Source organism: Quercus robur, chromosome 10 (genome assembly GCF_932294415.1).
Source record: "Quercus robur chromosome 10, dhQueRobu3.1, whole genome shotgun sequence".
NCBI classification, from domain to species: domain Eukaryota; kingdom Viridiplantae; phylum Streptophyta; class Magnoliopsida; order Fagales; family Fagaceae; genus Quercus; species Quercus robur.
This window is the reverse complement of record NC_065543.1, coordinates 45,194,127-45,210,324: the sequence shown is the minus strand read 5'-3', so window position 1 is coordinate 45,210,324 and position 16,198 is coordinate 45,194,127. Positions and strand designations below refer to the sequence as shown.

At 35.2% G+C, this 16,198-nt stretch overlaps 1 protein-coding gene across 2 annotated transcripts; it reads right to left on the bottom strand.

Moving 5' to 3' along the window:
* Nucleotides 1–10,184: 10,184 nt before the first annotated feature.
* On the bottom strand, nucleotides 10,185–13,954 carry LOC126702062 (uncharacterized). 2 transcript variants are annotated; one of them, XR_007647644.1, is made up of 5 exons: nucleotides 13,466–13,954; nucleotides 12,601–12,681; nucleotides 11,492–11,846; nucleotides 10,735–10,874; nucleotides 10,185–10,635 (listed from the first exon to the last, which is right to left on the bottom strand). XR_007647644.1 is itself a non-coding variant. In XM_050400673.1 (4 exons), the coding sequence occupies exons 1-4, from the start codon at nucleotides 13,778–13,780 to the stop codon at nucleotides 10,386–10,388; spliced, it is 786 nt and encodes a 261-aa protein (XP_050256630.1). In that variant the 5' UTR covers nucleotides 13,781–13,947; the 3' UTR covers nucleotides 10,185–10,385. The 2 variants fall into 2 exon arrangements, 1 of the variants encoding a protein (XP_050256630.1); XM_050400673.1 differs by lacking the exon at nucleotides 11,492–11,846 and having other exon boundaries at nucleotides 13,466–13,947.
* Nucleotides 13,955–16,198: the final 2,244 nt, after the last annotated feature.

Here is a 16,198-nt window from a genome sequence, read left to right as displayed (position 1 = left end):
AAAATAAAATAAAAAATAAAAACTATTCACAGAGATTGAAAGCCTAAAAGGCTAAGCTTGAGCAGGAGAATCTTTTTTCTGCTCGGGCTGAGGAGGAGGAACCTCGATGGTAGAGTCTGCGGCGGGATCCTCCGCCATATCAGGCACAAGGACGGCATCAGGCACCGCCAGGTCCTGCTCCGAAGCCACTTGGGCATCTTCAGGACTCGCACGGATCTCCCTAGGATAAAAGATGCTCTCGGACAGTCTTAGTGCCGAATCCGCAGGAACTCCTGCAGCGTCGAGAGCATGAGCCCATGAAATGCCGCAGTACTCCCTGCATACCTCGGGAATCTCCTCAGACAGCCTGGCCTCCGTCTCTTCAGCCCCGAGCTGGCGAGCAGCATTCTTCTCGGCCTCTGTAGCCTCTCGGATCAGCTGGGCCTCCTCCTTTACCCGCCTCAGCTCATCCTCTACTTTTTGCAGGGCAATCTTGAGATCCTGCGCTGCCTGCCTCTCGGTGATGAGGTTAAGCTGCGTCGTGTACAGCTCTTTGCACTGGTCCTCCGCCTGGGTCTCAGCACTCTTTAAACCAGCCTCTGCACTTTTGCGCCGGTTCTCCGACACCTTGAACTCGTCCGTGAGTTTAAGGTGCTCGTGCTTGAGGGACCCCAAGGCTTTCTCCATCTCCGCCCGAGCCTGGGTCTCAGCCTCAACCCGACTACGGCTATCGCGGCAAAACTCATCAGCCACGAACAGCTGCTGAGTAATCTGCGAACGAAATAAAAGTGTTTAAAGAAATCTAACAGGGATAAGTAAATTAATAAAACAGTAAAATGATTAATTACCAACGCGAGATCCCTTTTTAGGGATAGGAAGAGCTCGTGCTGAGAGAACCGCCTATAGGCCTCCATGTCCCGAGGAAGGTGTAGGGGTTGCTCTAAGGCATCAGCCACGTACCCTGCCCGGCCTCGGTTATACTCTCGAACCGAAGCATTGGAAAGGATGGCCACCCCATCCAGTTCCAACTTGGGGTTCCATGCACGAGGGGCAGCGCGCACTTCAGCAACGTTCTCCTCATCCCGGCTCTCCGAGGAGTTACCCCTTCTGCTCCTTGGCGCCCGTGTGGTCTTTTGCTGCTTGGGCGGCTGGGCAGTCACCTCACCTTCCTCAGGAGTGTCAACCGGCCTCTTCTTCTTCAGGTCCGGATTAACCTTAAGACCAGGATCCGAAAAGCCCTGAGGGACCACAGGGGAAAGGGTTTTGACCTGTGGTGGAGTTGGTCCCTTTGATGACTGACTCTTCGATGACTGACCTTTCCCTCGGGAGGACATCAGCTCCTTTAGAGTCTTTCCCTTTCCTGCCATGGGCTCTACCTCTTTGTCAGAAGTATCGTCCGAGCAGATAACGATTGAGGGAATACCAACTGCGGAATGTTGGTCCTGCTCTGCTTCGGGATTAGAAAGCTCCACCAAGGGATTTTGCTGAATTTCCTCCTCGAAGTAAAACTTGTCTATCTCTTCCTCAAGGGAAAGACGAGATGATTCAGCCTCTTCTTCAACCAAAACAGCAGGGCCAGACTCGTTTACCGGAGGTAGCTGCTCTGCTAAGTAGGGATTTCTGACACCAGGCAACACAACTGGTGGCAGATCGTGTGAAGCTAGGAACCCGTCCTAGGACACGTCAATCCTAGCCAGCCTCGGACTGCCAGCCCTTATAGCGTGACCGATTGCCTGGAAAGCGCTGCTCAGAGGTTGATAGCCCAAAACCAGATGAGCCGCACGCAACTGTCCGTCCTCGGTAGCGTAAATCTCCGACCTGAGAAGATAGTTCAGCGCTGGCACATTCACAAGGCTTATCCGAGGAGCGACGTGAACTTTGTCTGCAAACAACCAAGAAAAGTGGGGTTAGTCCATGAAATTTTCCAATTACACACAAAACAAAAAAAAATAATAACCCCTTAATACTAAATCCTTTCCCAAAAAGGACCGATCCTAAAAACGCCGCACCTGGGTTCCCTGCCCGAGTTGGACAATGAATACCGTCGAACCACTCCCCAGAGGCAATGAGGAAGTCATTCTTCACAGTCTTATTGGATACTGGGAGACAAGAGATCAACCTAACGTCCTTGTTCCGGGATTTAAGATAATACCCATCATCCCCGAGGCGGTGACATTCGTACAGATAAGCCACATCGTGCCAGGTGAGGCCTAGATTCATCCGCTCGTCTAAGACGTCTACACAGCCTAGTATCTTGAACATATTCGGGGCACACTGATACGGCGTCAACCTATGGTTGAACAGGTATTCCCTTGTAATCCTACGCATGGGAAGTGTCATCCCTCCCTCTATGAAAGCAATCATGGGGATAACGACTTCTCCCTCAGCTCTATCTGTCAATATCCCTTCAAGAGGACAGTGCCGCAGCCCAACCCCCAGGGGAATGTGGTATTTCGCCCTAAAAGCTTCCATAGCGGCTGGAGTTTTTACTAATTTTTCGAATCTACCCATCTGAACTGAACTGGGGAAATGAAAGTAAAGACTGAAAAGAAAAGTAGAGTCCGAGGAGGGAATTGAAACGGAGAGAAAAGCGAAATGTATTGGTACCTTCACAAAACGCTCAAGGGGACGCCTGGAAATCTCTCTTGGACGAAACGCTTCACAAAAACGGCTACGGCGGCGTAACGGACGCAAGTGTTCGTATATCTCTGGGATTCGATGGAGTTCTCTGGAGTCTTTTGAGGTTTGTGAAATGCAGATGAAGGAAGGAACTGAACCCCTCTGACGTCTTATATAGCCGGGAGGAGAGAGAAAAGATCATCCCTGCCTAAAAATACGGGAAAAAAACGATGGCCGTTCGATCCACGCCAAGCCGTTGGATGAAGGGAACATAACGCCTCCAGAAGTTAATGGCCACGCCTCGTAAATTGTAGCGCGTCAAAAGTAACGGTCCGCACGCGCGCCCCACGATCTCCTTATTTCCATCCACTCACAAACATCAAAACCCCGCTTTTCCCCTCGGAGGGAGGTAAAAACCGGAGTTTTGAGGGGCTATTGTGGGGCCCGGCCCAAAAATGATGGGCTATTCCAAACTCAGGCCCGTCCGAGGAGCGTCCTGTCCAAAGAGAAGCCTCATATGAAGCGTTACTCAATCCCAATAGCGCCAAGAAAACCTGTCCGAGGAGTAATTCCTCCTCGGACATCACGAAGCCCAGACGAGGAACTTTCCCCAGCCATTTCAGCTCATCTTCCCAACATATAAAATGAATTAAATCCAAAATATCTCTTGGAAGGCTACCACCACATTAATTGCGCCCCAACCACCCTCTTGACTGCATTAATGAGGAAAAGACTCCTGAACAGTACCGCCTTGGCCTCTGCAACTCACAAAGGGACTGATGAGGGCGTCTGATGGGACAGGTGCTCAAGTGGATGCTTGGATGATTAACAGGTGTAAGGTTGAGATGAAAAGAAGAGAAATATATAATGTAGTGGAGTCCCTCAAAGAAGGGGACGCGAGAACTGTATCAGGAACAAAGAGAAATAAAATCATACTTGAGAAATATCCATTCTTGTGTTTTTATTTTCTTTCTGCAAACAATACTGTCCATGCATTAGACCGAACAAGTTCACTGAGGTTAAGTTCTTTGACCCATCCTCTACAAATATTTATTGTGGGTTGCGCTTTGGGCCAAGGCCTAATCAACATAAGTTGGGCCAGGAAAATCGTGCAACTACAAAAACTTTATTAGATTTTTTTTTTTAATCAAACTACGGAATTTACTATATAATTTTTATATACACCCCCATTTTTATGAAAATTAATAAATTATTACATAAAAAAATTTAAATCTTAACCTTTTTAAAATTTTGATTCTTTTATTTGATTTTTCTAATCCATATTTTTTTTTAAATAGTATTTTAACATTAAAAAAAATTCATAAATAGGAAAGTTTTTTCCTATATATATTCCTAGACATGTGAAAACTATATATAAAAGGAAGTAGTGCCTCAATTATTGGCCAAATCATTTCACTCTATGTCCATCAGACACCCCAAAAACCCCATAATCGATAGTGTACATAGCAGATTAAATTTGAGACTTTCCAATCTATGTCACACCTCATATCAATTAGTCCACCACATAAATACCTCCAATGATCACTTTATGTAAAAGAAACGATGTACAAGGATAATATTTGAGCTATTAGCATATATAATTTTTTTTCTTTTTCTTTTTCAAGTCTTTTACAACAAGCCATCGCCGTATAGAAATCTTTTATAACCCAAGGTTTAATGGTATTATGAAAGATTATATTAAGTCAAAAGCTTGACCTGGAACTTGGAAATTAAAGGCAAATTGGGTTAATATATCCTAATATAGTTTGAGTAATACCAATGGCGGCTCCAGGATTTTTTTCTTGGGGGGTCAATAAAAAGATGTAATTTGGATAAGAGATGAATCTTATACTTTATGAAGATTTTTTATTACAAATCTGTTATGTACTAGCAAAAGAATAAAAGATAAACTATAAGTTCATTTGACATAATTTTTTTTTTAATACAATGAACATATTAATAATTTTCATTAAGTGAACTCTAATTATCACTACTTAAAATACTTTTATCTATGTGGGTTCCAGTTAACTCAACTACTAAAGTATCTAATGGTTGAATAAGAAATTTGGGGTTCAATTCCTGGCTACACCAAAAACCAGTTGGTGTCTTAGTTTGATGATAAAGAACTATCATTAAGAGTGAACGCCATAAGTTGAATCTATCTATAAGAAATAAATAAATAAAAATTATCTATTAGTTTAGGACAATTATATGTTTACATTGTACTATCAATGTAAGATTTATATTGTAAACTAAACAAATGTTTACTTAAGATCTAAATAGGCTTTTTTTGAGGATTAACATGAACAAATTTTTACTTTTATTGTTGGGCTTTTTTTGTGTGTTTAAAAAGATCAAGATATTGCTAAAAAGATCATATTTAACCTTATTTCAACAGAACTTAAAAAGTTCCGCGTGTTCAAATTTTCATTTTAGGAAGACAAATCAAAAATAAAATATAAAAAAATATTATATATTCTAAAAATACATTCCAGCTCAGGGGGTTCATTTGAACCCCCTGAACTCTACCTAACGCCGCCCATGAGTAATACTATAGCCAGCCAACTTCTTATTGGTTTTCATCTAAACCCACTATTAACATCACTTTTTTTATTTACCAATAACTACTTACCACGTCAGTAATTTGTAAAAAAAAATTTATTAAAATTTTATATTATTCAAGTATTTTTAAAAACAACAATGATTTCAAGTTAAATTTATTTTTTATACTAAATAAATTTCAAGATTTATAAGTCAAAACCTACAAGATCTGACCCACCCCCACAGTTGTGTACATCAAAGGTTAAACCTTTGTGTCTACTGTTTATCCCCAAAAAAGGTTAAAACTCTGTACAACTAAATTTTGAATTATTTAGTGGATTATAAATATTTAAGATAGTAATTAGTATTTAGAGTGTAAATTGTGGAGTGATTTATCTTTTTCTTTTTCCTTTTTCTTTTTCTTTTTGTATGGTACTTTACTTCGAAGAAATCAAGTACTGCATTAAAAAAAAAATTCACATTTATGTGGTGGACTAAATGTATGGTACTTTACTTTGAAGAAATCAAGTACTAGGTAAAAAAAATTTCACTTTTTTTCTTCTTTTGTAAATTTTATATTATTAAGTAGATTATAAATATTTAAGATAGTAATTAGTATTTAGAATGTGGATTGTGGAGTGATTTATCTTTTTCTTTTCTTTTCTTTTTTCGTTTTTTTTGTATGGTACTTTACTTTCAAGAAATCAAGTATTGGGTAAATTTTTTATTCACTTTTTTTTTCTTTTGTAAATTTTATATTATTAAGTGGATTATAAATATCTAAGATAGTAATTAGTATTTAGAGTGTGGTCTGTGGAGTGATTTTTCTTTAATCTTTTCTTTTTCTTTTTCTTTTTATATGGTACTTTACTTTCAAGAAATAAAGTACTGGGAAATTTTTTTTTTCTTTTGTAAATTTTATATTATTTAGTGAATTATAAATATTTAAGATAGTTATTAGTATTTAGAGAGTGGACTGTGGAATGATTTATCTTTACCTTTTTTTATCTTTTTCTTTTTATATGGTATTTTACTTTCAAGAAATCAAATACTAAGTAAATTTTTTTTTCACTTTTTTTTCTTTTGTAAATTTTATATTATTAAATAGAGTGTGGGCCGTGGAGTGATTTACCTTTATCTTTTTGTTTTCTTTTTCTTTTTGTATGGTACTTTATTTTCAAGAAAGCAATATTGGGTATAAAAAAAATCACTTTTTTTTCTTTTAAAAATTTTATATTATTAAGTGAATTATAAATATTTAAGATAGTAATTAGTTTTTAGAGTGTGGACCCTGGAGTGATTTATCTTTTTTCTTTCTTTTTCTTTTTGTATGGTACTTTACTATAAAGAAATAAAGTACCGGTAAACTTCTTTTTCACTTTTTTTTTCTTTTATAAATTTTATATCATTAAGTGGATTATAAATATTTAATATAGTAATTAGTATTTGGAGTGTGGACCGTAGAGTGTTTTATCTTTTTCTTTTTCTTTTTGTATGGTACTTTACTTTCAAGAAATCAAGTACAGGGCAAATTATTTTTTTTTCACTTTTTTTTTTCTTTTGTAAATTTTATATTATTAAGTGGGTCATAAATAATTAAGATAGTAATTAGTATTTAGAGTGTAGACTGTGGAGTGATTTTTTATTTTTCTTTTTCTTTTTGTGCGGTACTTTACTTTCAAGAAATAAAGTACTAGGTAAAAAAAAAAATTCTTTTGTAAATTTTATATTATTAAGTGGATAATAAATATTTAAAATAGTTATTAGTATTTAGAGTTTGGACTGTAGAGTGCTTTATCTTTATCTTTTATTTTTCTTTTTCTTTTTGTATGGTACTTTACATTCAAGAAATCAAGTACTGGATTTTTTTTTTTTTTCACTTTTTTTTCTTTAGTAAATTTTATATTATTAAGTGAATTATAAATATTTAAGATATTAATTAGTATTTAGAATGTGAATAGTGAAATGATTTATCTTTATCTTTTCTTTTTATTTTTCTTTTTGTATGGTACTTTCCTTTTAATAAATCAAGTACTGGGTAAAAAAAAAAATTACTTTTTTTTCTTTTGTAAATTTATATTATTAAGTGAATTATAAATATTTAAGATAACAATTATTATTTAGAGTGTGGACCTGTGGAGTGATTTATCTTTATCTTTTTTTTTTCTTTTTATATTGTACTTTACTTTTAAGAATTCAAGTACTGGGTAAATCCTATCAAAAAAAAGTACTGAGTAATTTTTTTTTTTCACAATAAAGGGGTATTAGCATCAAGTCATAACAAATATGTTGCTGTCAAGAAGCTAGACAATATGTGAGGGAAGTTGATAAAGAATTTAAAACCAAAGTGATTGTGATTGGCCAAAAAACTGGTCAATCTCAAAAATAACAAAAAAGGGTAAGAAATAACAAAAACTGGCTTTGAAAAAAAAAAATTAAGGTGTTGAAAAAAAAAAAACTCTTTAGTGTTTGAACGAAAGTAGCAACACCAATACCACAAAGGCAAGGACATCATTTTCTATATCCTCCTCGAGTGTTCTGAGCAGGGACTGGAGAGAGAGGCTGGCCATGAAGGATAGGCCGTGGAGCACAAAGAATAATGCTTTGGCTGAGGACCTCACTGGGGGAGAAGGTGAGGGTTGGGAAAGGAAACAAGAAAGGAGAGAAGAAAAAAAATGAAAGAGAGACAAGAGGAAGTTGAGGAAGAATGGTGAGTACCGGTGCATTTCTAAAGTGACAATGTGATCTATTTATAGAAGAGAATGAGCAAGTAAAATAAATGAAAATTTTGGGCTGAACCTCACAAATGTTTTTTATAAGTTATTGTTATGACCAAATTTTTATTGGTTTTTATGGCCAACCACTAGCATTTTTCTAAATAAGTTAAATGATTAACATATATTAAGCATGAGTAATGCTATGAACACAAAAATTTTAACAATATTTTTACACAATGTTGATGTGACAAATTTTTATTGTTTCTCATTTGAGCTCATTACTTATATCATTTTTTTTTACTTACTAATAATCACTCACAATATCAACTATTTGTTAAAAAAAATAATAATAAAATAAAATTGTTTATAACTCTAGCATTTTCGATTAAACATTGATGCCAATTGCCTCAACAAATCTATCGAATTCATCAAAGCCTTGAGTAGCGAGGATGAATCTTTAGCCTTCTAAACATTTGCTCACTTTTGCAATATCCTTTACAGATACTTTTAGCGATGTTATTTTGTCACATTTTAACGATTGTAAAATTCTGTAACTTATAATATAACTAAACATGCGAGACATATTAATGATTTAATGATGTAGATAGAAGATCTTCCTCCACATGTTTATGATGTTAAACCTAACTAAACATACATTACTTTTTTCCTTACCAATATTTTTATACACTATTAGTATGACAACTTTTTTTTTTAATTACAAATATACTTTAATCCACTTTCAACAAAATTTCAAATAAACTGTTCACAATCGAAATCTTCCGCTCATTGAGGTTTCTTCTTCACAGTATTTTCAGTGTGGTAGCTTTGTTTTGTACAAAGACTGTCTATATATTTCGGGTATTATTTCATTGAAACCTACTGCATCTACTTCATCCCTTTCACGTTTTTGCAAAGCATCTTGAACTCTTGAATTACTTTCTTTTCAATCTCAGCTCTTCTCAATCTGCACAACTTGCAAAGTCTTCTTCGTTATAATTCCTTGGCTGTAACACAACTGCTCTCATCTTACCTACAAAAAATTTATGTACTCTGCCAATCTGTCAAGCCGAAGTTAATGTTTTCCGCCTGATATTTATGAATACAACCTTTTGACTTTTGTTCCTTCACTTTGAGTACAAATAGTAATTATAGTTTCTATTGCTACTGCCATGTAATTGAATGCCACTATGGCAGCAGCAACATATTGACGATGGAGAGTGTGGCAGTAGAGATAAGGTAAAAACGAGAAAACAAAAGCACAACTCAACAGAACTATTCTTCTTCTTCTCTATTGTTGTCATTATTATTATTTAGAATACCACTATGGCATTATAAATACACAGAACAAGCCTCAGGTTTGCTCTCTCTTTTTTTTTCTTTTTCTTTTTTTAGAGTATCATTTTAACTACATGAACATCAATTGTCTACTATTATCAATAAATTGACATTTTAGTTAGAAATTAGCATATTAAATGAGATATGAACTTCTTCTCAAAAAAAAAAAAAACTTATAATTTTAAATGTTTTTAAGAAATGATATAAATTTTGACTAATGAATATACAAAGCTGCTCTCACAACTGCTCTCATTTTACCTAAAAAAAATTTATGCACTCAACTAAATTTTGACTAATAAATTATATAAACATGAAATAGTACATCTCAGTATCAACCGATATCAAAATATTTCGTCTTACTAATCAAACTGAAACAGCCTTCAGTATAGTGTTGACTCCATTTACATTATCTCTGATGATTCTCAAAATCGTCAGTAGGTCTATCATCCAAACTCGCAGTCTTCCATGAAGGGTGAGGATTAGTGAACATGCAAAAAATATAGACACCTTCAAAGAACACCGGAGTGGTGCCGGCCTAAAACCCTCCAAAAGTAAAGTCAAAAACTGATAATGAACTTTTTGAAGAGGAATTTCTAAAAAGTATCTGTTGCGTACCTTGGGATTGGAGTGTCTTAGTGTTTATATAGGAGCTTTTGGATAATCACATTAGCTGAATTGTAGGGATATGGGGTTATCCCATAGCTAACATGTAGGAGTTAGGGACTATCCCATAGATGATCTACAAAGAGTGAGGAGTTATCCTCAACTGGTTTGTAGGAGATAAAGCTTGTCCTGTTACCGGCAGCCGTGTGTACGTGTGTGGGAGAGTCTTAAGTAATGTAGGCATTGAAACATGAGTTCAGTGTGCCTGGTCGTACTCATCAGCTTTTGGTCACGACTTGTAATTAATAAAGGTGTTCCCACAAATAGGGAAATAATCAAGCTTTATAAGAATGGCTTACAAGTTATAATCCAAGTATATACTGCTTTGAATTTACAAAAATTTCATGATCTTTCAAGAAAAACAATAACTTGATACACAGTGAAGAGTACAAATTAATGAATAGAAATTCTGAAAACTGAAGGATTCATGACAAATTGCAGAACATGAATCTTTGCTCGACGCATTTGTTCAACTACATAAGGTTGGCAGAAGTGTGCTGTTCATTTATCATGTTTATAATGGAACTATTATTAAAGGGGAATCTGCTCAGAATTAAGATCTTTTGGGTACATGGACATGATACACAAACAGTGAGGGAGAAAAAAATACATGGCTAAAAATACAATAACTCCAAGGTCAGCCTCTTCACCAACAGCCGGCCGACGAGGATTTGCCCAGTATATTAGGCTTGCGCACCATAAACAATACAGGCTTGCTATGATCAGTATAAGTTTCATTGATTGATATGATTTATTTCTAGTGGATTTTACGGACTTCACTCTGCATGCCAGAAAGAATCAGCAATATGATTATGCCAAGAACCATTCCCGTAACTTCAATAATTTTTTAAATCCATACAAAAGACAACAATAAAATCACCTGTTGATGTAAATAAAGCCACCAATTAAGCAAATGCATAAGAAGCCAACTACAACAACAGCATCTGGGTTGACAGGTGCTCGGGTCTCCCACCAACCAGTGCTCAATATCCAAGTATACATTTTTGAATGTCCATTTTCCTGAACATTTACAACATAATATATGGTCCATCAATTTGAACTACAACGATTTTGAACTACGAATAAAATTGTGCCATCCAAATAACAAAAAAGAAAACAAACATGGTTCTTCCTTTTCAAAATAATTAAAGGAAGAAGAAATTCTTTTAGGAAAAAAACCATGAATTTGCCTTTCTGTGGCTGTAATTGTTAGTGCGGTGCTTGTCATGCTTGGATAGCCCTAACTGCTTTACTAGCCATCATATCACCAATGAGGGTAATTAAAATGTAGAAGTTTCTCTTTTGATATGAGACTTCTATAAAGATTTTGCTTGTGTTATACAGGTCATTATGAAATTGCATGGATTGGGACCTTTAAGAATGAAACGAAATTTGTTGATCTACCATTTTGTTGAGTTTTAAGGCTCAAGGAAACAAACCATCTGCTAAATTTTGTATTAAATATTTAGTATGCATCATCCCCCTCGAAATAACTTCAGCAAATCCAACTCAAGCAAGCACAACATACTAGCCGATCACCCCAACAAATCGAATTCAGTTTGCATAATTATATTTCACCATGACTCTATGTTGAGGAATTTTTTTCTAAATCATAAATCATCAGACTTTCCACTTACCTCAGCCTACGTAGCCCTGCATGTCCCCTTTCCCTAGCAGCAGCTCAACTTGAACCTAAGCAGAATGAACTCAACCAATTTATTGAATTTCCAACCATATCATTCCCTGCTAATGCTGATTCTGACTTCTCAGGGGTGCAACTAATAACAATCTTATCCAATTCCATCATGCCATTCCTCCAATGAACATCCTTACACTTGTTTCCCAAATATGATGGTGAATTGCTTTCCTATTCGTGCCATCAAGCATGGCTGATCCTCATGGCCACATATGACAACCCAAAAGGTAAAAACATCTCTCTACCCTGCTTTAACATTGTAGAACTGCTACTTCAATCTCTATATCTACAAGAAACTGAGACAAGAAAAGCAAAGCTTACTATTATCTAGCCACCATTAAACTACAATCACAATTTTACTATCCAATTTACCATATTTACTGTCCACGTGAGAAGTCTTAAAAGTATCTCACCATATTTTTTATATGATGCTCACTCCATCATCCCTAGATATGGCCCCTTCATATCAGAATTAAAATGATACCAATAGCATATACCATTAAATTTAATTTGCATATGCTAATTAAATAAGTTATGTCATCATGCATTTTTTAAAAGGCAAATTACTTTCTCTATTATGCAAATGATCTCGTCCAAACTGAAGTTCCATCTAAAAATAAAATAACCTTGAATATGCCAACAAACTAACTGTAACTTAGAACACTGCCATGTTACTTATCAAAAAAACACTGTCATATTATCTCTTCAGGAACCATACCATTTTTTCACTACATATTGATATACCGCATGGACTGCCCTTACCTTCTCTCTAAAAAACCATAAATAGCCTATTTGGGAATAAAGGTTGAATGATCAATATTTAACATGAAAACAAGTGATTATCCAATACTTTCTTTTTCTTGATTTGAATTTTTCTTAATTAACTTCTTCTAACTTGCACCCATCATACAAAACTTGATAGTTGACCCAAAACAAGTCATCATATTCGCTTTCACTAAAGTAAGAAAAATGGAAAGAAAAAAAAAAAAAAAAAAAAAAAAAAAAAACAATAATTACAGACAGCAACATAGCATATTAGCTCCTACATACCTCAAACAAGTGATCAAGGAAAAAGTGTGTTAAAGAACCAGCAGCGATCAACAATAAGCATTGCTTCCTAGTAAGTGGTACCTGCAGTATAAAACCAAACAAGACTATATTACTACATTTAGCAGCAGCATGACTTACAAAACTAATTACTCGACACTTTTATTACCTAGAACTAGGAGGCAAATTACTTGGTGCAGTGCAACTATTTCAAATTAATGCAGCTAAGTGCATGTATGAAACCCACATTATATATGAAAAAAATGCAATTGCTTAACAACAATTTACTGAGAAGCATGCAAAATTGAATTAGACCAATACAATAATCTGATTTCTTATATTATCATAAGCAATAGTCCATATAAAACACGTTAGCTTCAAAAAACTAACTCTTATTTGTTTGCCTGCATTGTACTATCATCCACATTGATAGTCTAGCTTTGCAATCCCCACGTGATTCTCTAAAAAATCAATCAACTTGAACCATTAAAACCCAAATTTCACAACTTAGAATTAGAAACCACCATAACACATCCCCTTTATTCAATTCAAAGTCCAACTCAGATTTTCCACACACCCATTCAACCAAATGATATAGACATATAGTTATGTAATCATTGATAACTTATCATATGAATAGCAAAACGACCCAAATCATAACATTTTCACCAAAACCAATAATTTGGCCACTGATTTATAAACAAAAAATGAAAGAACTTTACTCACCCTTGTACTGTTATGGCTTTCAATAAGTGAACAAAGAAAAAACCCAGAATTCAAAACTCAATTTCCTTCCTTTTCCCACACTTTCCCAGCAACCAAACAAGGAAAAAAAAAAACTTTGAAGCTCAGAAACTCAGTAACTCACCCCGGAGACAGAATCAAGAACACCCTTTTGGATCAAAACCCCGGAGACCCAAGAGTAGAGAAAGCAGAGAGGGAGGCCAAGAATGAGGATATAGTAAAAGGGGTGGTGGATAGCATCGGCTAGCGCTGAGGCAAAGGTGTGCCCGAAGCCAATGGTGGAGCTGAGCCACTCGGAGAAGGAACCGATGTCAGGGCCAAAGAAAGCGTTGACTGTGTAGGTGAGAGTGTGGTGCGGGCTGAAGCGGCCATTGGTGAGAGATGACATGGCCAGGCCCGAACCCATGGCGTACATCATGTGCGGACCTGGGCCTGGCATGGCTCGGCTCGTCAGCCACTGCCGAATCTGAACTGTGTTGAAAGTTTGGAACTTCAGAGAGAAAGAGAGAGAGAGTTCTAGCTGGAAACTCAGGCTAGTTTAAAGTCAGCTTTTTTTTTTTGTTTGGTTTTTTGAGAAACAGTCTTTTCAGCTCAAAGAGGCTTGAAGAAGTTCCAAAGTTGGTATATTTTATTTTGGGTTTGGGCCTGATTAGATTGCTTAACCAATGGAAAAGGAGTTGTCCATCTCCTGATCTGCTTACTTGGGTTTGGACCTTAGGATTATTTTTGTCTCTCGATCATTTTTTTTCTTTTTTAAATTCAGCAAAGTAAGAAAGTGCTTTTTAACGGATAAGATAGAATTTTAGAATATGGGGTCATTCTATTCTTTTATCATTAGATCAAGTCACGATTAAAGTTTTTACTGATTAAGCTAATTATAACTTAAGATGGAAGAGTTATATCATACACCACAATAACATCCCTACATGGATAAATGACCTGCATGTATAAATTTTTTTTTTTTTTTTAAGAGAGTGAGAGTTTCAACCTATGGCGTCTACTCCTAATAATAGTTTTTTATTATCAGTCTAAGACATCAATCAGTTTTTAATATATCAAGTCACGATTAAAGATTAAATATATTAAGTCACGATTAAAGATTTTACTGATTAAGCTAATTATAACTTAAGATGGAAGAGTTATATCATACACCACAATAACATCCCTACATGGATAAATGACCTGCATGTATAAATTTTTTTTTTTTAAGAGAGTGAGAGTTTTAACCTATGGCGTCTGCTCTTAATAATAGCTTTTTATCATCAGATAAAAAAAAATAAATCAAAATAAATCATTTTTGCAAAAAAAAAAAAAAAAAAAAAAATTAACAAATTTTATTCTACATTAATTATAACATGACAACTTAACAATTATGGACTTTTTTAATCATTAAACTTATTAATAAATATGACACGTATGACTCACTGGAGTTCCTAATTTTGTATTGTTCTATTCTTTAGGTGTAAACCATTAAGTTCTTCAATTAAATTCAACTGCATAATTGCATTGCCTAATAAAACACAGGCAATATTATCTTTTTCAAACAATTAAATTCAATAAAGTTATATCTTTTAATTTAATCAGGGTCTTGTTAATGGGTTATGCAAATAAGTGCTCTTAGAGAATTTTTTTTTTTTTTTTACACACACGGGGAGAGGGGAGAAGGTGCTCTTAGAGTAATTATTAATAAACCATAATTGCAAATTTTTGACATCACCTTTTATGGAAAATATAAAACATTATCAACAAATTAATTTGTTTATCATTTTCTCATAAAATATTTCTAAAAATAGTTCATAAACCAATACCCTTAAAGCATTCTTTAACATTCCTCATTTAATTAAAGTAATCCTAAGTAGTCCTAACTAAATTTTACTATATCCAACAATCATCAATAGTTTTAGAATAATTATAGCACCATATAAAATGTCACAATTTTTACACAACTATCATACATGTTAGATTGTAACTGACTGTCTATCATTTTCACATGAACCCACCACTTTTTCTCTACCAATCACAATCTGTTACGTAAACAACTGTGATACAAATTATAGCATTTTATGTGTCCTTAAAATTTTTGATAGTTTTATGTCAACTTGGACTTTGGCACACCGGCCCAACTCAAAGCTAGTCGAAGTTTCATACACCCTACTTTGGGGGTATGTTTCCTCCTACTACAATTAGTGAAACTCACTCAAGTTGTGAATGGAAAGAAACATATATCCAAAAATAGGATATACTTTCTCAAATATGGCCCCGGGCCAATGACCCCTAATTCCCTAGTCCCTACCTACCCAAGCAACCCACTGTTGTAGGATTAGTATTAGCAAGTAATGACTAAAGTCATTATTACGTCACCAAAGTGAGAATAGTATGCATAAGCAAGCAACGTCAATGGGTTTTTAGGATAAGAGCGGTGGAACATTCCATCAATTTATGGGACCCACTTTACTCACCCAAACTTTTTTCTTAGCTATAGTATTAATAAACAGTGTAATATTTGTCTTCTCCTTTTTGGTGGATAAGGACCGAAGACCCACGCTCCCTCTCCACACGCAAGCAGGAGCCCCCTACGACACCCTGGCGTGAAACACGGACACCGGATAACGCGGGTCCCATGTAGTTTGCATGTAATAAGATAGAAAGAAATAAAACTAGAGGAATAATAAATATTCCTTTGTATTGTGCTTGTGCCATCCCAATCTCTCTACGTGGTTCCCACCTAACCAATGCTTTTTAATACAGTGTGTTCCGTGACCTGGACTTCCTTGTCCACAGGACTCATTTCGTGGATGTTTTACATTACTTTGTTTATTATTTAAGTCAAGCTAAAACCAAAAATAAATCTAGGCTC